The sequence below is a fragment of the Taudactylus pleione genome, unplaced genomic scaffold (genome assembly GCF_031769625.1).
Source record: "Taudactylus pleione unplaced genomic scaffold, aTauple2 ptg000114l, whole genome shotgun sequence".
Lineage (NCBI taxonomy): Eukaryota > Metazoa > Chordata > Amphibia > Anura > Myobatrachidae > Taudactylus > Taudactylus pleione.
In genome coordinates, this window is record NW_028284516.1 from 22,809,093 (window position 1) to 22,830,928 (window position 21,836).

The 21,836-nt window shown below is 41.8% G+C and overlaps 1 protein-coding gene across 1 annotated transcript; it reads right to left on the reverse strand.

Annotated features, from left to right (window-relative positions):
- Window positions 1-577: 577 nt before the first annotated feature.
- On the reverse strand, window positions 578-19,682 carry RDH10 (retinol dehydrogenase 10). The gene is made up of 6 exons (XM_088471570.1): window positions 18,986-19,682; window positions 17,503-17,741; window positions 4,716-4,814; window positions 3,972-4,117; window positions 1,771-1,902; window positions 578-989 (listed from the first exon to the last, which is right to left on the reverse strand). The coding sequence occupies exons 1-6, from the start codon at window positions 19,269-19,271 to the stop codon at window positions 866-868; spliced, it is 1,026 nt and encodes a 341-aa protein (XP_088327696.1). The 5' UTR covers window positions 19,272-19,682; the 3' UTR covers window positions 578-865.
- Between the last annotated feature and the right edge of the window lie 2,154 nt (window positions 19,683-21,836).

Sequence of the window (21,836 nt, forward strand, 5' to 3'; positions counted from 1 at the left end):
ATGTTCTAATACATGCATGGTTTTGCAAGTAGCCACTTTGTTCTTAGAGTGTACCCATTGCAAAAGTGGCCATATTGTGGACTGAACCAATAACAAGGCAGCTTATCAATTTACAAGGAACTAGTCATATAACCAAAAGGTATGACTTTAATAGTATAATAGAGAAATGTGCCATCATGTATAGCATATTTCATCACTCTAGTGCAAGTCAGACTAGTAGAAGCTGGTCTAAGACACATACATGGGTTACAGTACATTCGTGCTGTACGTGGTTCAGGCCTTGCTGAAGGCACAGATTCCTAGCGAACTAACAGGTATCAATCTCCCGAACATCGGATGCCTTCACTGTGTGCAGCGGGCAGGTAGACTGAATAGGAAAATCAAATATGTTAAAACAAAAAAAGGTTAATTTGCTTCCCCTCTGATAGGCAGATTTTTATTTGATCTAGGCTTTGTTTGCCGTCCCGATACTTCTTTCTTCATTTTCTTTTTGTATAATACAAGTTTATGTAACAGTGCAGTTGCAGAAGTTAGGTTTACTGTTATACAGTAGCTCTACAGAAGACTTATTGCTACATTTAAGCTTTTCAAACATTTTTTACTTGGTCACATTTTGTAAAATCTCTAGGTCAAATTTACAGTGTATAGAACAAGAACAGAGGAACCAGGTATGACTTCAGAGTCCAGCCTCGAATAAAGAACAGATGCACCGAAGTGTAGAAGAAAAAACAAACAGTCACGAACGTTATGCTGATGCACTAGTGCCTTTCCCAAGTCTTTAGATGTGTTGACTGTTCAACAATAAAAAGTTCAGTCTAATCACGAGACAGTTACACTAAATGAAATAAAAAAAAAAAAAAAAAAGTTAAATTCCATTTTTAGCTTCATTATTATTTGTGGCTTGTTTCCTTTGAGCAATAAAGGGGTACATGCACTTGTCTGCTCCCAGAAACCGGTACATACAGACCACAGCTTCAAACGGCAGGATGCTGCGAAGAGAAGACATTGCATGTTACACACTTACTGACTAGGATGCAAAACATACACTTCTCTACTTAGCAAAGGAAAAGCCAGAGTCATCAGTAACTTATTTTACCAAAAGGAATGTACCAAGCAAAGCACTATGCAAAAGGGTTTAGATACAATAATTTAACTTAATGGACATTAAATACCTTGTGCGGTCATCACAGTCCATTCTTTGTAAGCAGAGTATATCATTTATGGGATTTCACACATTCTATTACAGCTATAATGATTAAAATTAGCATTATAAAAGCAGTCTAATGCTCACATTGGCTACAGATCTGTCTGTAGCGTCATCTTCCATGTGAAATTAGGGAAGAAGATGCAGGCGCAGAAGAGTGGCACTGCCCTGACTGAATATATGCACCACCTTTCCAAAGGTACCTCCCAGAAGATGGCACTGCTGACAGATTAATTACGGGGGTAGACCCGCTGCAGGCACACTGTAGGGTCTATTCTGGGTGCACAATGTGCAGAGCCCCCCCTTCACCACTGGGATGGTCTGTTTTGTGAATGTCCTACTACCATAATTGGCTAAAAGTTCAGTTTAAGCAAAGTCACAATGATTCTTCTTTTGTGAAGACGTTTGGAACCTCAAACTGATAAATCTTATGTCATTTATTTCCTTATTAATATTTGCCTGTCTTCTTTAACTAGCTTTGAGCAGGATAGTACATCAGTGCACTAGTTACCATGAGATAACACACATTATCCTTCTGTACAATGCTCTGCAGCACAGACAGCTACCTTTTCATGCAGGTGACAATGTACATGAGGCGAGGAGTACAGATCATGGGCTGGTCTGTGAGGATGGCTCTCGTGGCCTGCTTCACACAGTAATCTGGTTTCAGGGGCGGGAGGAATGGCTCAATTTCTTTCCTGAAAGATAAATGTTTCAGTGAGTTTTATTTACACATTCCAGCCTGTGTCTGTGTTGACACTTCATAACAGTGATAGAATAATGAGGCGCACCTGGATGAGAGCTGGTTGGCTGCCCATTAGATATTGTCTGGAGTTGCTCAGGACAGACAGATGGGTGGGGTTGATGAAAAGCCACTTCTACAATATTTCTAAATAAATATATATATATATATATATATATATATATATATATATAATACATACACTTTTCCACTTATATGGTTTATATACCTTCTAAACACATTCAGTAGTAAATGTTAATAGATTACACCTCCACCTAGCAAGCTAGTCGCTATTTAGTCAATTCAGTTTCTATCCATTGTTTATCAATACTTTTAGCAGTATTTTATTATTGACTTGGAGCTGACGCCATAATACTGTAAGGCTAAGTTTGCTACAGTTTTAAACACTAAATTGTACATCACTGTTCACTTTTATTATTGGCGCCGTACCCACCTATTTCTTTGGAGACTATTATATCATTAAATATTCCTGCAAATACCTTTGTCAACAAATTCATTTTAAACTAGGATGCCTCAGAGGCCTCCAATGCTGAATGCTTGGGTCATCCTGTATTTTCCACAAACCGAATAGCTTCAAAAGTAAAAGTAATGCAGGATAGCCCAATGCACACGGATGTGGATTGAAAGATCTACAGTAAAAAATGTAGACACCAGATGTTAGACAGTCAATAGGTCGACAGGGACAAAAGGTCGACATGTACAAATGGTCTACATTAAATGATTGACAATTTTTTAAATTTCTAACCCTAATCCCCTTGGTGTCTAACCCGAACAGAAAAGGGGAAGAAGTTGACCATTTTTGTGTCGACTATTTTCATGTTGACCTTTCTACATGTCAACCTTTTGACTGTCTAACATCTGGGGCCAAATGTAATAGGGTGAGAGTTTAGAAAATGTAAGAGTTTAGCCGTAAAAAAAAAAAAAAAAACACCTGGGATGAGAGAGTTTTAAAGGGCCTATATATATATATATATATATATATATATATATATATATATATATATATATATATATATATATATATCAAAGCTTGATGAGATAAAATTGTGAGCTATAAATCACCAATTAGCTTCTAACTTTTTTTATAGGCGGTGTTTGAGAGAAAGTATTAACCAATCCGCTCCTAACTGTCATTTTTCACACAATTTTATCTCTCAAGCTTTGATGCATAGGCCCCTAAATCTTGAGAGTTCTTTGAGGCTGAAATAGTGTTCACTCTAGCTCCGGGGGCAGGCAGGGCGCCGGAGCTAGAGAGGGCACTTCTGCGTGCGCAACCGAAAAGGGGGCACGTCTTTAAAACGCATCACCTTGTTGTCACTCTAGGGGGCGTGCCCTGCACTTACGGATATGCTGGGCAGTCCCCAAGCACTGCTGACAGCTAGAATAGATTCCGGGCGCATGTGCCCAGCGTCTATTCACCAGTGGTGACCGGGTCACCGCACATATCCCCACCCGCGGGACACTGTGACCCGCGGGTGAAGATGGCACCAGCAGGCTGTCTTAGCGGTGCACGGTGACGGCAGGGCGCTTTTTGCCCTCCAGAAAGGGGGCAGGGCGCAGCGCCCCGCTAAAACAGGCTAGCGAGAACGCTATGAAAAACGTGCAAGTTTGCATGTTTTGACTATTACTTTGGCTGAGTTTAGAAATGGGAGTTCTCTCACCCCATTACATTTGGCCCCATGGTGTACCTTTTTACTGTAGATCTTTAGATCGGATCCCAAGCACACACACCTGCTCCTGCTGTTGGTGAAGCTGTAATCAAATAGGGAGTGTTCTTACTTAGCAAATCACCTTTGAGTCACCAACTGAGGTACTGATAATTTATCAGACACACATTATGTGATTACCACCCCCACCATCAAAATATCTATAGTACAGAGTATTTGTCAGTCAGCAATAATCTAATTTCGGTTTTAGAAGCATTTCTTGAAACAGATTAACAGACAGACAATGGCACTGCATCAAGGACATAGAAAGGACGTCGCCTCTCCTATATGCACTAACCTGATTCTGCAACCCCGGAACATGCCTGTGTCCACCAGATAGGGACAAACCAAAGTAGTTTTAATCCCATCTTTGTCTGCAGCTTTCAGTTCATGGCTAAGAGACTCATGGAAACCCACAACACCGAACTTGCTTGCACAGTAATCCTGTGTTTTAGAGGGGAAGAAATAAGAATCCATACATTGGAGTTTTAATATTTTTATGGAATGTGGGTGAGAAGCAAATCTCAAAAACAAAAATATTTCTAGAGCACTGAATGTTTTTCCTACCAAGATCACATTTAATTAGCTATAAAATAGTCGCCACAAGCTTTTATGCCAGGCTACCTATGTACTGATGGGTCATAACTGCTAGATCATGTGATCAACGTGTCATGAAAGCAGGTGGGCCCTTTAGGAGGTTTGCATTGCAACACCTGAAATTGATTTTGGTTTAATTGAATAGTTAAGTATTATGTGACTGTTAATAAAATGCAAGATTCTATGTATAAAGTTTAGCGGAGCATAACAATGGCCAAACAGAGTAGATCCCATCTGTAATATGGTTCATCAACCTGCGGTATTAATTGAAGGCATAGTTGGCCTCTTTACATTGCCCTACCATAAAAGGTTCCCATTTTATTTTACAAGAGAATAGTACTGTCTAATGTGTTCATTACGGCATACAGCAGTAAGATTTGGGTAGAAGAGAAAAAAAAAAAAAAAATGTAACAGAAAATAAGACAAAACACACAATACCACTTACCTCTACACCTGCTGTGCTGAACAAACCCAGCGAACTGGCAACGGTAACAATATGTCCATGATTCATTTCCATCATTTTGGGAAGAAATGCCTTTGTGGTCTGTATAAGAGTGAAAGCATATAAGCAGCAGTTAATGGACAATGCCTCATTTGCACTGTTATCTAAGACACTGCAGGCAGCCAAAGGAAGATTAGCTAAATAACCGCTATCAATGCATTTAGTGTCTGCTGACTATGTAACAATAGCATGTAAAGTGACAGTGCCAAACAGCATGGTCTGCAGTCTTCAATTTAAAAACCAGATTCCTGGCACGGAGCAAGCTACAGCATATTGCAGTATGTTACACAATCAAAAACTGTAATAAATTTTACTCTGCCTAATCCCTTCAAAAATGTTTTATATAATTGGAAACAATTATATAGCACCAATTAATCTCCAGTGACCAGGAAATGCACACAGACCGACTTCACTTCCAGATAGATGGGCTTTACCCCCAGGGGACATTTGTGTCAATTGTTTTCGCTTTAAAAGGAATGAGTATTTTATGGACATTGGCTAGAAGAAATACTCAGAAGCCCAGACTCATGCAGTTTTCAAACCATAATGCAAATAAAAATAAAATGACAGCAAAATACATACCCTTATCAATTGTTACTAAAGTTGCATGGTGTAAGACACCAGCAACTTATGGTGGGTATACGCCTAAGCGATATATCTGCAGATCCAGTGAACTGCAGACGACGGTCGTTCATACACAATACACAACAGTCATCTGCATGCTGCAGCGGGTCCCGGCGGAGTGTCCCGGTGGGCGGGTCAAGCCCCCTTCCGGGCGGGCGCGCGTGTGTGTGTGTGGTCTGCAGACGATGGTCGTTCATACACACTGATCAACACTCATCTGCATGCTGCAGCGGGTCCCGGCGGAGTGTCCCTCCCCGAGGCGTGGTCTGCAGACCGCCCATACACATCTGCCGATGGTCAGATATGTCTGCAGACATATCTGTCCATCGGCTGAGCAGCGCAGCCAATGCGATATGTCTGAATGACGCCGTTCAGACAGATCACTGGTACACACTGGCCGATGTGCAGCAGATATATTGGCTGATATATCTGTCAGTATGTACCCAGGCCCAGCATAACTCGTTACCTCTGGATCATTAATCATAAACATCCAATAGCCATGTGATACTCTATACAATTGTCAGGTGCTCAGTCTCTACGGGGCTGGAGGGCAATTGCTGCGCATTTCAAACACGATACTACTGGCCGGAATAGTAGAATTTCAGCGTTTTCACAAACATCACATATAGCTCCATAGAATGGCAATGGAATCTGCACATTGAATAATCTTGTAAAGCACAGTTCACATTCCATTAGGGCTCCAGTGATCTATACACAGAATGCAGCCATCTTGTGAACCAATATCCTTGTGACTACAGCCAATAATTGCCTAAGAAGTGATGACATTAAGGCATGGCACAGGCCAAAAGACATGAGATTTCATATACCCAATTTAAATGATGTAAAGTTTTAAAGTCAGTTAGAAAGCAAAAAACATTCCAACCCTACTTAACAGTTTAAAATGGAAGAAGTTAAACACAATCTGTCTCACACACACAGCTATTTTGCTGGAAATATAGGTTCAGGAATAGTGGGCGGAGCTATAGAAAAAAAAAAAAAAAAAACACTTTACAGAAAATACATTTTGGCCCAGGACATTAAGTCATAGTTAATGAGAGGTTCAGGAGCAGAGTATATATTATATATATATTTTATGTTTTTTCCTCTTTTCCCTACATTCACACACATACACTTAGTCCAGAGGGAAAAAAAGAAAAAGAAAAAAACACAACCAGGCTCTGCTAAAATGGTTTTATTTAAATGTTCTGATGACTAGGCCAAGAAAAACAGGTAGTTTTCAGATCTCTTTGCACTTTTAAGGATTTCCAAGTAATTCTTTGAAGCATACTTAATTTCTGACTAACAAGATTATCACTGTGTCCCCTGAAATCAAATCTGCTGTAATTTCTAGCTCTGCTGGTGCCAACTGCTGAGCACAGAGTAATCATTGTAACTTAATCAACAAACTCCTGAGAACCATCTTGTGTTTGTTTAAGATCTAACAAAGTTCTGTGATCGCACCATGTCCTTCCTTCCAACACAGCTTTGTTACGACACTTGCCAATTCAAAAACAAAGCACTGGAGGAACAAGGGACCTGTGGAATAGATTTTTTATCTTGGGGGGGAGCAAAAGAAAAAAAAAAAAAAAAAACCCTTCCAAAACCGAAAGGTATTTTTATGCTGCTGGATGATGCTAACCATTAGGCCTGGTACACGCATTCCAAACCATTTCTCCCCTCAGTAAGCAAGTCCACATGTCCTTTGCAGAGTAGGCCTGCAGGTGTTAAGAAACTAATCCAAGTTGGCTAGCGTTGCACAAAAGGAGGTTTTAAAGATAGATAGCTGCCAAATACGCAGGATTAGCCGGCATCTCCAAACACTGCAGTCTTTTCTAATGAAAAGGTTGGGACTATTTTTCCATAAGAATTTTAATTACAAATATTAAAAAGAGCCATTTATACAGAATAACGTGACCATGGTGAACAGGGACTTACACATAACATACAGAGCACAATACCGCAAATCCCTTGGAGATACGTTCAAATATAAGTGAGGCATTTCATAAATTGCTCTACTAGATTTGAACTTTTCTGTTGGGGACACTGCAGATAACTGGGGTGTCCCAAGTCCCGCTTTAGAATCCATAGATTCAGTGAAATGGTAGTTTGAGGGACTAGTCTACCTTACTATTATATTCATTGCGCTATCATAGTCTAGCACATAACCTGGACAACCATGGCAATAATGCATTAGATAACCAGGCAGGACCACAGCTTTCCTGTTCTAGGCATAGGACAGCACTTTGGAGCAATGAATCACTTGATACTTCCCAGCACTTAGGTTTTGGGTTTGATTCCCACCAAGGCCCAATCTGTGTGGAATTTCTATGGTCTTGTGTATGCCTGGGTTTTCTCTGGTTTCCTCCCACAATCCAAAAGCATACTGGTAGGTCAATTGGCCTTGACAAGAAAAGAAGGGAAAAACAAAACAAAAAACAAACCCCTCCACTGGGGTAAGGACCGATGTGAAGTACCAAATATTCTCTGTACAGCACTGCTAAATGTGTGCAACATATAAACTACCCCTTTCACACTGAAAATGAAATTAGCAAATTACCTGGTAAACAACTCTGGATTTTTCCCTGTGTGAAAGGGTCATCCCAGGACTAAATTCACAGGTCTCCGACCCTAGTTTTTTGCAGGCTCGGAGACTCGGGAATTTAGTCCTGGGTTGTTTAGCAAATTACCATGTAAAAATGAATTACCTGGCAAATTCATTTTCAGTGTGAAAGGGGTAGCAAATAGAAAATGGCAAAACAAACAAACAAACAAAAAAAAACCTGGCATGCAAATGCCGGTTTTTTTTTGCCATTTTCTCTCTGAAAGTGGTATTATTAATAGTTGGAAATTGGAATTGTTGAAGGGAAACACATGCCCTTTAGTATTGCTTTACAGTTGGCTAGAAGAAGCAAAAGTTTATTTTGAAGGGAACTACTGGTGTCAAATCAATTTAGGTCGCTGTTGCAAATTTTGGGATAGACCAAGGGAACAGATGAGCCAAAACTACAAATTGGGGACCATTGATTGTCAGAGAAGTTAAAGTTGCTATTGGTAAACAACTTGTAGGATTGAAAAAGACATGGTACACCGACACTTGGGGTCCAAGAAACATGGCTCACCAAAGCTGGCTAGTTACGGCATGACTAACAAGATGGGAACCCTACCTCATCTCCAGTTAATGCTTCTTAGCACAGACCATCAATGACAAGAATAATCCCTCCATATTCAGGATCAATTTCTACAGTATACTTAGCCAGACGTACGTAGCGGTTTCTTGAGCACATCTGATCAATAGAACTAAAAGCACATTCCTATGAAATATTTGAGAAAGCATGGGATTTCCAAACACGTGGCGACAACATACCAAAAGAACAGAGATTTGTACCCCTGGCAGCTTTATAGTTCGTTCATGTATGTAGGAGAGGTTGAACAGAGAAAAGCAGGATTGTTGCACTATAGACCAGTCTCGTGGCATCGTCAAGACAGAATATTTACAAAGGAGGGTGACCATTTGTACATGTCATAGAAGAGATCAGCAGGGCTCAGCACTTATTAGCCAGACCACTGGTCGCGCTGATTGGAGTCTGCAAATTGATAATGGAATCCCCAAGTACCAGCCAGTCATTGCTTTATAGGTCTGCAGAAAACTGGGCAGGAAATAAACTGGCATTTTTGGGCTTCCTTCTCTTTGTAATAACATCGACATATGATTAGGTTATGCATTTTTATTGCACATAACCAAGAGCAATGTTTGTATTAAAGCAACGGCACTATCATAGATGTAAAGGTGGATCATTAAAAGCTCCATTTTAAAAAGATGGAGATTGCAAAGTTCTGCTGAGTTCAAATGACATAAATAAATGCAAATCTGAATGTTTGGTATAGCACCAGCTTTCTGGTACGCTTTAAAATTGGGATTTATACTGCAGGTTTATCAAGGATGTGCAATACTGAGGCTCTGTTCACTGAAAGGATTGAGCATGAACATAACTCATACCACTGAGTGTGCAGAAAGCCAGTACTTGCATTGTGCAGATTACTACACTTCTTGTGTGCGCGCAAATCAGCAATTACTTATTAGACACAAAATGTGTGAAACTGGACAAGCGTTTACATGTCACTTCATAGCTTTAGTAATTGGTTCTCAACGTTCTAGTTTATGGCAAATTAACTTCTAACAGTCTAGCACTTCTTCCCACCCCTTATCCAGAATTATCCAGTGCTTTTCATGCAGCACAACAGAGGAACGGTTTAGCCGCACAAAAGGCTGCCACAGCTGCAGTGTCAAGACAAATTAGGCAAAAGTAAAGCAAATGTGGAAACAAGGAAATAACGTATTGAGAGCAATGGGCAGTTTCATAATTACATTTTAGGATAATGACTTTTACAGACAGATTAACAGGCTTTTTCAACTTAACCCTTCATGTCATGTTCCGTACTAGAGCAGTTTACAGGACTTTGAGCAAAGGAAGAGTATTTTCCGTCCCCCCTATTTTGTCAATTATAATAAATAAAAAATAATAAAAAAGGGGAAAAGAATCAAAAAGATCATTTAGTTTAGTACAAGCATACTACCAAGATGTATACATTAAATATTTAGCAACACGAGATGAATGGATAATTCATAATGGGAGGGGAATTCAAGTAAATATGATCTCTTAGCCAGGAATCTTAAAATGAAATGCATGTGTCATTTTTGGAATAATGAAGTAATTGGATTGCCCTGTTACCTGTCAGCTAACAGACAGTCATTTTATTAAGGAGTTTGTTCCCAGTTGTTAAGCACTACAGAATATGCCGTTGCCATGTGGATAATTGTTAGTAGGTAGAATTAGGTGTACAGCAGTTTGGCAACTAGGTGCTTACAGTTCCACAACTGATGAGCTGCAGATGGTCACTACGAGACGACCATATAATGTTCCCCCTTGAGCACTCCGTGTAATAGGTCTGCAGACTGAGCCATGTGAGAGCGTGAGCACTACAAGTGTTGTGTTATTGCCAAGTAGTGACTAACCGAAAGCTGCTGGGGCCAAGACATTGTCGCAAACAGGCAGAAATCTATGACTAAATGCAGGAATAATGTAAAGCATGGGAAATGTGCAGATTGGACATGCTAGTAACTGGCCAGCTAATATCTAAGAACGTTTCTTACATGCCAAAGCTGGAGGGAGAGGGGAGTGACGCCAATACGTCATCAGCAAACAGTGAGTGAGTGGTCCATGCAGTTTTAGAGAGCAAGTAAAATTTCAACTTAGAAACGAATGCATTAAAGGCTGTGTACGCTGATATTCTAATATATATCTTATGCATTTTACATACTGAAGTGTTTCTACCCATCACTAAATAGGTCCACCAAGATTTCTTTCAGGCTTCCATATCCAATGGTATATTTCCTAACACTAACAGTTCTATCTGCAGAATTTACTGTGTGCAGACACATTGGGCCCCGATTCAGAGCTAAACCATACTGCCCCATCCATCTACCTGTAGCCGTCATGGCTATCAGCATGCACCAGCCCTATCCCTGCTGCAAGAGATTCATTTGAAGTTAAGCTGGGTACACACCAGATGATTTGTAAAACGATTTGCCGATTTCCGACGCATCGGAACGATAAATCGCCCAACGAGTACACACTAATGCTCGCATCTTCAGATCCGCCATACATGCTGCTCAATCTGAAGAGGTCAATGATTTGCCGCAAATCGTGCAGTGTGTGTACGCACTACTGGACGACCAGAAGATAAGTTAACATTATATAGGTAACGATGAAACAACCGAACGACGCACAATATATCGTTTGGAAGACTGCACAGTGTGTATGCACTATAGTGTTTGTCCGGGAGTTCAAGGGGAATAGGGACGACCATCACGTCGTTTGCACATTGTCTAGTGTGTATCCAGCTTTAGACAGGTCTCTGAATACGCCTAGCTTTACATAGAATGCACATCTACCTGCACGCCGTTAAGACACTCAGATGCATGCGTGAAAAATCATTAAGATTCATCTGCATAGTGGACTTTATTGCAATTCTATATTAGGAAGCTGATCACAAGAGACAACAAAATTTTCTTTAACTTTGGGACTCCAATGCTTCCAACAAGTCATGCCTGGAGGAGTTCCTTATTCATTATTAGGCCTCATACCCACTAGAAATCAGACATATTCAAGCATGTCAGAAAATGGAAATCCTTGTTTCCAATAACCATATATCCACTTGCGATGCTACTTGTATCTAGCAGCATTGCAATTTAAACAAATGTTGGCCGCTTCATTCAGTAGGCAGAATTCAATTGGCTTAGCCCGCCCGATCTCCAGTCTAAAGTGATGGGAGATTGCATGGCGCTATTGAATCGATGCCAATTATCGCGGTTACAGGGGTCGGGTGTAGACACGTAACACAGCTAAACCCAACCAAAATGCTGGGCGTGAACGTGGAAAGTGCCGTTTGGGAGTCTAAACTGGTCACTTATTGCGCAGTTTAGCTCGCCACCCCTGGGGGGGGGGGGGGGGGGGGGGGAGGGGTGCGAGATGAAATGCCGGCGCAACAATTGAATAGCTCAGTCTGGCACAAAGGGGTCGGGGGGTGTCAGCTGCCAGTGAAAACAATTTAACTGCGCCCAGTAGGTTTAAAACAAATTCAGGTAACCACCATTATCACATCAAGGAGTGTTTGAAATGCTGTCCAAAATCCTGCTTCTAACCCTCCTCTCTTACTAGAGAGAGGGGTAGTTTTAGCAAGGCTCCACGCCATGTCAGTTTTGTTAATTGTGAAATACACCCGCCTTCTCCTGAGAAGATACACACTGTAGGACCACAACGGAGCAAAAGGGGGAAGAGTTGGGTTCAGCTGCTCAACCAAGAGGCTGAACTAAAACAAAATTAGAAAGAAAAAAAAAAAAAAAACCCACACATCAGGTGTTGCAAAAGGGAATTTCTCCAGAAAGAACATATCTTTCTCCCTTTTATGGAGAATATAAAATTATTATTCACTATTGTTTGTCTCAGTGCGTGTGTTTATTTTGAAAGAATACTACTAGTATGTGGCATTAGATTTTTTTTTTTATTACAATAATTTTATATAATCAGCTTTAGCAACAAGTTGAGTCTAAAATTAAAATGTGCCCTCATCAGCGATCGGCACCCTGCACATTAAAAAAAAAAACAAAACAAAACAAAAAAAAAACGAAAGTTGAATTTTGAACTCAACCAACGATAGCACCAGTGACCGTGTGACAGAAGCAGATTCCATCTTTCTCCAGTAGATGTGAGCAAGTGTTACACCACAGCTCACAGCTGCTGGGGGAACATATTTATGGATATGGAAAGAAAAAGGAAGGACGATCTACCACTGAAATTGGCTGCATCCATTGTGCAGATGTCTCCAGTCACTGGAAGAAGTGCTAGATGACATCAAGTGATTCTTGCAGACATCTGTTCTTTGCCCAGCGGAGCACAGTCATTAGAATTTACAAATTTACGTCAATTTCCCTTCATTTGGGAGAGTACAACCCTTAAAGACCAATGTTAAAATTAAACAGTTTTCAGCCAGGGGACTAAATCTGGGGAAATGAACAATTATGATACAGAGACTGGGGTTACCAGACAAACTTATCTCAAATAAGGAAAATGTGCTTTTTTACAAGTTACCCAATAGAGTGCATGAGAACAGGGCACAATACAATTGTTTGATGTATAATAGACAGCAGGATTGTCGAGGAGAGAGTTACACATGTGGTTACATTTCAAGCTAATTAAAACATTATGGAATGTTTAGAAAGCCTAGTAGGTAGATAGATGCATAGGTGGGTATTTTGGACCTGGAAATTTCAGCAGAGAATTGCATTGGCTAAAAAAAAATAAAAAAATAAAAATAGGGCAATTGTTTACCTCTAAATTAAATGAGAGCGGCTAACAGGGCAGAAAATATTGTGACAGCTACCGAAAAATATGATACCTGTCAAAATAGGCCCCATACTGAATACCATAAACTACATTGATCTCAATGCTAACTCATTCGGCAGGCTTAATATACATAGCAGAAACCACAGGAACAGTAGTTTCCACCAGCAGCTAGTTGACTGCACAACACCAGTATTAAATAATGCTCTTGGATATTATTAAATGCTCCCACCCCCCCCCCCCCCCCAGCATCCAAAAGTCTTTACTGCAAAAGTCCAACAGACAGGTTAATGGAGTTCTCACTTGTGTATATTACCTCTGCCAGAATACTGAATCAGCAGTTTCAAGAACTTGCGGTTATCCAAAAATAGAACATTCTGATGCAGTGAGAGCAATCTTTTCTTCGGTAATGTTTGCCAAGGATTGTCCTACACCTGGGACTGCAACATGGGAACTAAGGATCGGGTTTAGCCGTCCTTTTCACACCAAGTAGGGTTTTCATTTCCTAGGTTTTCAATTATAGGGTAGTGACATGTAGCAAGTCATCTGTCCAAAATGACACAAAGAAATGACCGCCACACTGCAGGCCATTGCAAAGTCGAAGGCTAGTAGACTAACTGCACCCAAATTTTGTGAATGGAACTAAATTCAGATATCGCTCATATGCTGAGTTGCATGCCTACAGACCACTTCTATCTGTGCACCTGGGTTAATGCCCAGCATCACTAGTGTGCACTTGCACCAGGGTTATCTTTAGTACATATAGATTGTAAGCTTGCAAGCAGGGCCCTCTTACCTCTATGTCTGTCTGTTATTACCCTGTTTTGTTCTATCAATGTTTCCAATTGTAAAGCGCAACGGAATATGCTGCGCTATATAAGAAACTGTTAATAAATAAATAAATAAATAAATAAGAGATCAGTCGGAAAAACGAATATTACAAGTACACATACCTCAGCATAGCCCACAATGCTGCGGTCACGGCCTCACTTAGCTTTGACTAGGTGTGAATGTCTTATTACCACCAAGTTGCATCCCCTGTAGCCACAAGCTGAGATGCGTGTGGTGTACAGCTTCCCATATCTTGTACTTCGGCACGCTCGGCACCAGAGAACGCTCAGCTAGAAAACAAATGAAAGTCTGTCCACAAAAGTGCACTGTGTTACTCTGCACCAGCCCCTGCAGGTCTAACCAGCTTGTTCCCACCGGCAGAAAAGACTGATAAGAACGTGCTTTTTAGGTGTTGAATGCTTTTTCTCCATATACCCTTAACTATACGATATATTGAACTGGTAGTACACATTGACGCTTGAGTAAACAGCGGTGTCACATTTTAGAGTAGTAAAAGTAGTATTAGTTTTTAGACGTAATGGTGGAGCGGCACAATTGACCCAACCTTTTATTAATGTGCCGTTCATTCAATTGTCAGTGTGAAATGTACAAACTGTAAAATGGAGTCACGTAACTCAGCATTTTATCCATACACATTCACTTCCAACCATATATTTCTAATCCTCTTCTTAAATATAATGCTTAGAATCATATGCTCTTTAGGCCTGGGTCCATTAATATCGGACTGTGGCCTTTATTTAATCTGGAAGAGTCACTGAAGCTTAATTTATGCTGTCTTTAAGCTTTTGACAGTCTACAAACTATACCTGGGCTTATGGGTGATAGTAGTAGTACTCTGGTAAATTTACTAAAGTGAGAGTTTAGAGGTGGAGAGGTTGTCCATAGCAACTTATCAGATTCTACTTAGCTATCATCTTCTAGAAGGTGCTAGTTAAATGTTATCTAATTGGTTGTTATGGGCAACATCTCTACATCTAAAAACTCACTTTAGTAAATATACCCCTAGGTGCAGCTCTCTCAAAGTAATTCAGGCAAAAATACTCTATGGTCACCATCATTCTTAGATATGGACTACAGTAAGAAGACAGCTTCTCAAAAGCTTCAAAGGACTGCTAAAGTTCAGAGCTCTACAACCCCAGGCTAGGTAATAGTTTCAGTTATGAATAAAAAGAAATGTGTAAAGTTATGTTAACTTTAGTAGCAGCAGTTGCAGAACTCCATCTGACAAACCAGTTGATCATGGGATGCATTACCATGATTGCTCACAAGGGGCAGCTTAATCATAGTGGAACTGAACAAAAAAAAAAAAAATGCAACAAGGTAAATATTTGTTGCACAAACAGTTGAGTATTTAAAGATATTATGGCTATCCTGCAGAAGAGAGACTGCATTTGGCCACCCAACCCCAGGTTTGTACCCGAGAAAAAGATCAATACTGTAGAAGAGGCACATCACAATTGGTTTAATAACTCAAGGATAACTGACTACACATAAACCCATTGTCTCCAGTGACTGTACAGAATTTAGATGTAGGGGTGGGAGGGGGTGTGTAACTAAAATTTAACTTGATAACAATGAAATTAATCAGTAACAAAATTCCTGTAATAGGTAGGGACACTGTACCCAGCCTAGTTAACTACTATCATCAGAAAATCAGACAGGAGCATATTTACTAAAGCTTCTAAAAAAACAGACAAGTGGTGGTATCTAAGGGAAGTATTTTAAAACTGAACATGGCATGTGGCCATGAGAAGATAAATTCCCCAATTTGAGAATACCTGAAGCAAAACAAAGTATAAATAATAAAAGTACTATTTCTGCCAATATTTTCTGTTTTAAGATTTTAATTATTGCAGATGTCTGCTCATGGAAATATATTTTGGTACAGTATTCACTCTAGGTCCGATGTGGGGCAGGGCGCCAGACCGTAGAAAGGGCACTTCAACTTCAGTGAGTGTCCAAAAATGGGGAGTGGTCACGAGAAAAGGGGGCATCTCTTTAAGACACACCCCCTTTTTAGGACTCTTGGGGTGTGCCCGGCACTTCCGGACACGCCGGGCTGCTCCCAAGCTCTCCCCTTTCTAAACAGATGCCGTGCGCATGCACTCGGCATCTATTCACCAGCGGTGATCGCTGCACCGCAATTTTTCCAACCTGTAGGACACAGCGTCCGCAGGTGGTGATGGCACGTTTTAGTGGGCATGGCGCGGTGCCCCACTAAAACAGCCTAGCGGGAACGCTAGTGGTATAGAGGCTGCTTGTGCATTCTGTTCGCATCGCTTTGTGAATAAGACGCATTTGAAGGTAAAAAAGTTGCATGAAAAGACGCTTTCCGCGTAAAATAAAATAATATATATCACATCCATTACTCTCGTCTCCACCCAAACACACGCACTGAGACAAACAATAGTGAATATAACAGCCACTTGTATGTATGATCTTATTAGGACAAGAAAAATAATCCACGTCTGGCATTACTTCAAATCACAAACTGCACCTATCTGCAGAATCTATGCTTAGCAAGGAGCATATGTGGAAGATACAAAAAAAAAAAAAAAAAAACCACAAAAGAAGATGAATCTCACAAGGGGCGTGCATAACTTGCATCACCATGCTTTCCTGTACTGCGCTTGCCTGTCACGGATCAGTCTCCAAGGGAACAATTCAATTGGGGTTTATTAAAATGCGCGATTTAGGGGCTACCGTATGGATGCCCACTACATTATACATAGTTGAATCAAGTCCTTCGATAAATGCAGATCAAGATATGGACATAAGTTCTGCTACTGTGTAGGGAAACAATTTTTGGGGGTTATGCAATTGCTTCCATTTCCAAATCACTCCTACGTGATCAGCCGAAGATGGACTTCAATGGTTACTATAGCTTTGTATTGTTACCCTAGTAGGTCTCATCACGACGCTCACCCCATATTGGGAGAGAAGTTGTATCAAATGTATTTAAATGTGTACAAGTCCTTCAATGCTTAAGATCGATCTATGGCAGAGGTTCCCAAACTCAGTCCTCAAGGCACCCTAACTGTCCTTGTTTTAAGGATAACCATGCATGAGCACAGGTGACTAAATTAGTACCTCAGTCTTTTGATTTATCCATCTATGCTCAGCCATAGATATCCTTAAAACCTGGACCTTTAGCGTGCCTTGAGGACAGAGTTTGGAAACCTCTGGTCTATGGGATATGTCTGATATCAGCCATAGCCAAGACAGAAACATATTTTAAATTATCTAGTTATACTTGGACTATCTATAAAATGGGTAATTCATGTACAGCAGTAGGAGAATACAGGGTTGAAGCAAAGAACTTAAGAATGCAAAAGGTGAATATGAAACCTTACCCAGAAGTGAGCGTGACAATTTACCATCATAGTCCTTTCAATTAATTCATCTGGGCACTCAAGGAGATGGTGTCCAGAGACAACTCCAGCATTATTGAGCAGCAGAAATACATCTCCCACTTCCCGGCGGACCTTTTCAGCTGTGGAGTACACACTCTCCCGTTTTCCTACGTCACAAGTGTACGTATAGACCTGGAGATTACAGCATGGCAGCACCTCTTCCTCCACAGAATTCCCAGCTATGAACGAGTGGAAAGTAAGGAAAAAAAATAAACACAAATTAAAAACATAAAAAAAATAAAAAAAAAAAGCACATAGTAACAAGTAGCTAACAAGTGTTTAATCATATTGAGTACTGAATTAACTTTAGCACCAAGCCATTCATTTCCCCAGATTAAAGCTCCTTATATCAACTGGTCCAGTTTCTGCATCACACAAATGTGGAGCTCTAAATATTATACTTATAACAGATGTAAAAAAACGGCACATATTTATGTAACAAGGATTGGGACCACATCCAATGCAAACTGTGCCTGTACTTTGATCATACACAAGACAATACATAACCAAGCAGTTTTAACTAACAGCTTTGGGGCAAATCTGCTCTGCGATATACAAAGAAGGGGCTAGAATGATGAATGTAGTAGAGCAAAAAGGTTTAACCATTTATTAACACCCATGAATCTTACAGATTCAGGTACTCGTGATGCATGCTCTAGAACAGGGGTAGGCACTCCAGATGCTGTGGAACTACATATCTCAGCAGGTCTTGCCCCAGATTTTCATTAGGGAATGCTATAACTGTGACAGTGCATGCTGGGATGTATAGTTCCACAGCAGCTGGAGTACAAGACATCACCTACAGGCTGCTCTAGAAAACACCTGGAATTCCCTAGCTGCAGTATGACACCCACAATCAGGTATACTAGAGTTTCCTTCAACTAGAAAATATTAAAAACACAGAAAATGCAGGAGGTAAAACAATTAGTGTACAGGGGGCTGATCGAATATTGACACCTGTACGTTGAGTCACAGTCACCCAATACAACTATTTGACATTTAAAAATTGGGGGCTATCCCTCTTAGAAATGACAGATGAATATGAGCTATATCAGGACCAGTGGTTACTGTATGTACCCACAAATCATACATGAAATGTTTTGGTGCATTATACCTTATAAACTTGTGCATCTTTTTTTGACCATCCTGTACACTCCTGCTTCTGTGGAAGTACAGATCCCAGCATGCGGTGCCACAGATTTTGCATGCCCTTTAAAACTGTGGTTGTGCATGCTGGAATATGTAGTTCTACAGCAGCTGGAGCGCCACAGGTTGCCTACCCCTGCTCTACATGATCAGGATATGAGGCAGAGGACAGAGAGATAACAGCAGTATACAGGGATGGTAAGAAGTTAGTTGGGTGGGCTGCCCAGTGGCTACAGCCGGTGCCCAGTCCTCTCCCGGGCCCGTCCTGCACACTCACCCCGCCGCAGCGCGTCCTCGGCCTCCAGCTCCCGGTAGATGTGCCGCACCATGCCCGCCGTCTCCTCGTTGCTCTGCGTGTTGATGTCCCAGAGCACCAGCTGAGCGCGGCGCCGGGCAAACTCCAGGGCGAAGAGGCGCCCGAGCCCGCTGCCAGCCCCGGTGATCAGGCACACCTGCCCGGCGACGCTCTTCTCTTTCGGGCGCACCAGCCACTTGGCCGCAGCCAGCACGAAGGCCCACAGCACCTTGAAGGTGACCACGAAGAACTCCAGGGCGATGTTCATGGTGCGGGGTCCCCTCCGGGGAACGGTGACTGGAGTACGAAGGCTACAGACTGTGCTGTCCGGGGTAAGGGGGGCTGACGCTGGGTCCTGGTGCCGGAGCTCTAGCGCAGAAGTTACTGGGACTGCACGGCAAGAGCGAGGCTGGGGTCCGCAGTCCTGCTGTCCATGTCCCGGCTAGGTCCGGAGCGGAGCGGCAGAGAGGGAGCAGCTAGGAGGAGGCACGTCCCGTCTGGGCGCCGCACACTCACAGCACAGGGCTCCGGCGCTCTGACCTGCTGCAGGGGATCTACGCTGCTGCTGGAGAGCTGGGAGCCCGGGTGCTGCTGCTGCATGTTGTGTCCCGGGAGCAGCTGACTATATACCCGGGAACCGGCCAGGAGGTATCACACGGCCACGCCCCGCCCGGAGAAGCCCGCACACCCTCACCACACACCGGAGGGCGGGGCGGACATCACATGGTGGGAGTGGGTGTTACACACTTAACCCCGCATTGCCCGGGCATCTCAGGCACCTGACATCTACTGCTCTGCAGGTCTGGCTGGCATACATACATACATACACAGACACACACACACACAGACACACACACACACACACACACACACACACACACACACACACACACACACACACACACACACACACACACACACACACACATACACACACATACATACATACACAGACACACACACATACACAGACACACATACATACACAAGCTGTAAGCAAAGGACACATGACAATTTTCCTGACCAAAAAATAAGTTAAACTACACAAACAGTGATGGTCATGGTGATGGTAATGATTATAATGTAAACTTAATATTTTTTATCTAAACCACCTGAAAGTCATGTGTACCCACATATAGGGCTTAGCAATGAGTCATAGCTGCTATCTCTGCCGTTTACCACAGGTAAAGGTTTATCACAGGCAGGGGCAGAACTATGGGAGACAATGGAGGCGCCTGCCGCCGGGCTCCAGCTCTGAAGGGGCACCTCCTCCTCCTCCTACATAACATACACACACCCCACTTAGAGCTGTAACTATGTACCCGGAGTGTACCGTCATGGCCGCCCAATACACGGCACCCCTTCCCAGCACCTGAGAAGCCACCATACACTAGTGGAGAGCTCCATGTCAGACCATCAGCTGCTGCCTTCATCTATCTATAGCCTGTCTGCATGTGAATTGTTACATTACAGTATTAGCGGCTGTGAAGCACCAAATTATAACTTGCCTCCGGGCGTCTGGGATGAACTTACGCCACTGATCACAGGCTACTGAAAATGAAGACAATGATCAACAATGATTTCCTTTGGCGGCCCCTACTTCCCCCTCATCCTCATTTCCCTATAATCAGGTATGGGGAATGCAAGGCTGTTTATATGTACTAAACAGCAGTAAGCCTTTCTAGTTTTGCTGATCCCGTTGGGATGAAGAGGCATGCGTAGATGGCTCCCGCATTTGCGCATTTGACAGTAACACATCACCAATAGCGTTAGGCTGTTGGCGACACAGGAGAGGACACAGAGGAATGTTTGGTGTGGGCCTGGGTCTGACTTTTTCTATCAGCTGATCTAAAACCTCCTGCTGTAATACCCTATCTCCTGAAAATTACCTTGTGTGTATTGACATCCGCTGATTGTTTCAAATAGGTAGCGCAGAAAAAGGAGAGTGGAGGCAGCTTGGAACTTTTAAGGTGCGTACACACTAGATGACTCACAAAAGATGCAATATCATCAACAATTTCCCTTGAACTCCCCCGGCAACTCCCGTGCACTCCCTGACAAACGATATCTTGCATAATCTGTCCAATCTGACAAACTATCTGACAAACAACCTGAATCTCGAGATTGGCAAATCTTGCCTGCTATAGGCAAGATCTGAAGATGCGATGTACGACCCGCGGGGACGCGCATCGTGATCGTGAGTGGACACTCACGATTTGGACACATTTTACACGATTTGTCGTTCCGATGCGTCAAAATTGGGCAAATCATGCAAAATATCGTCTAGTGTGTATGCACCTTTAGATCCATTAGGGACACTGCCATGGTTCGGCAAGTTAGTAACAGTTATAGTTTAGGTGTTAGTACTCCACCCTATAACAACATTTTAATTTTTTCGTGGAGGTATCCTTTAAATTATTGACAAATGGAAATAATCCCACTAAAACTATTATAAATCTTCTTTAAGGTATAGTATAGTTCTTTCTCCTGGTGAAATGGGTATTGTCAGGCCTGACCTCAATGATGTTGCTGCATATATCAGAATGTAAATGTAACATTATAAGAAGGAAGTTAAGTACAGTGAAATGTTTGATGATTTGTGGAGAAAGAATACACAGACTCTAAAGACAGATTACATCCAATACATAATACATAACATCGTAAAAGACAAATAACCCTAAACTACAAGATTCTTTACAACTCATTATATGAACTACACAAAAGACTCATACAGTATGTCAACAAAATAAGAGAAGGGAAGGAGGGGTAATTGGTTGGTGGGAATTGTACAACCAAAAAAAAAAAAGGATGGACACAGAAAGGTATAAATAAA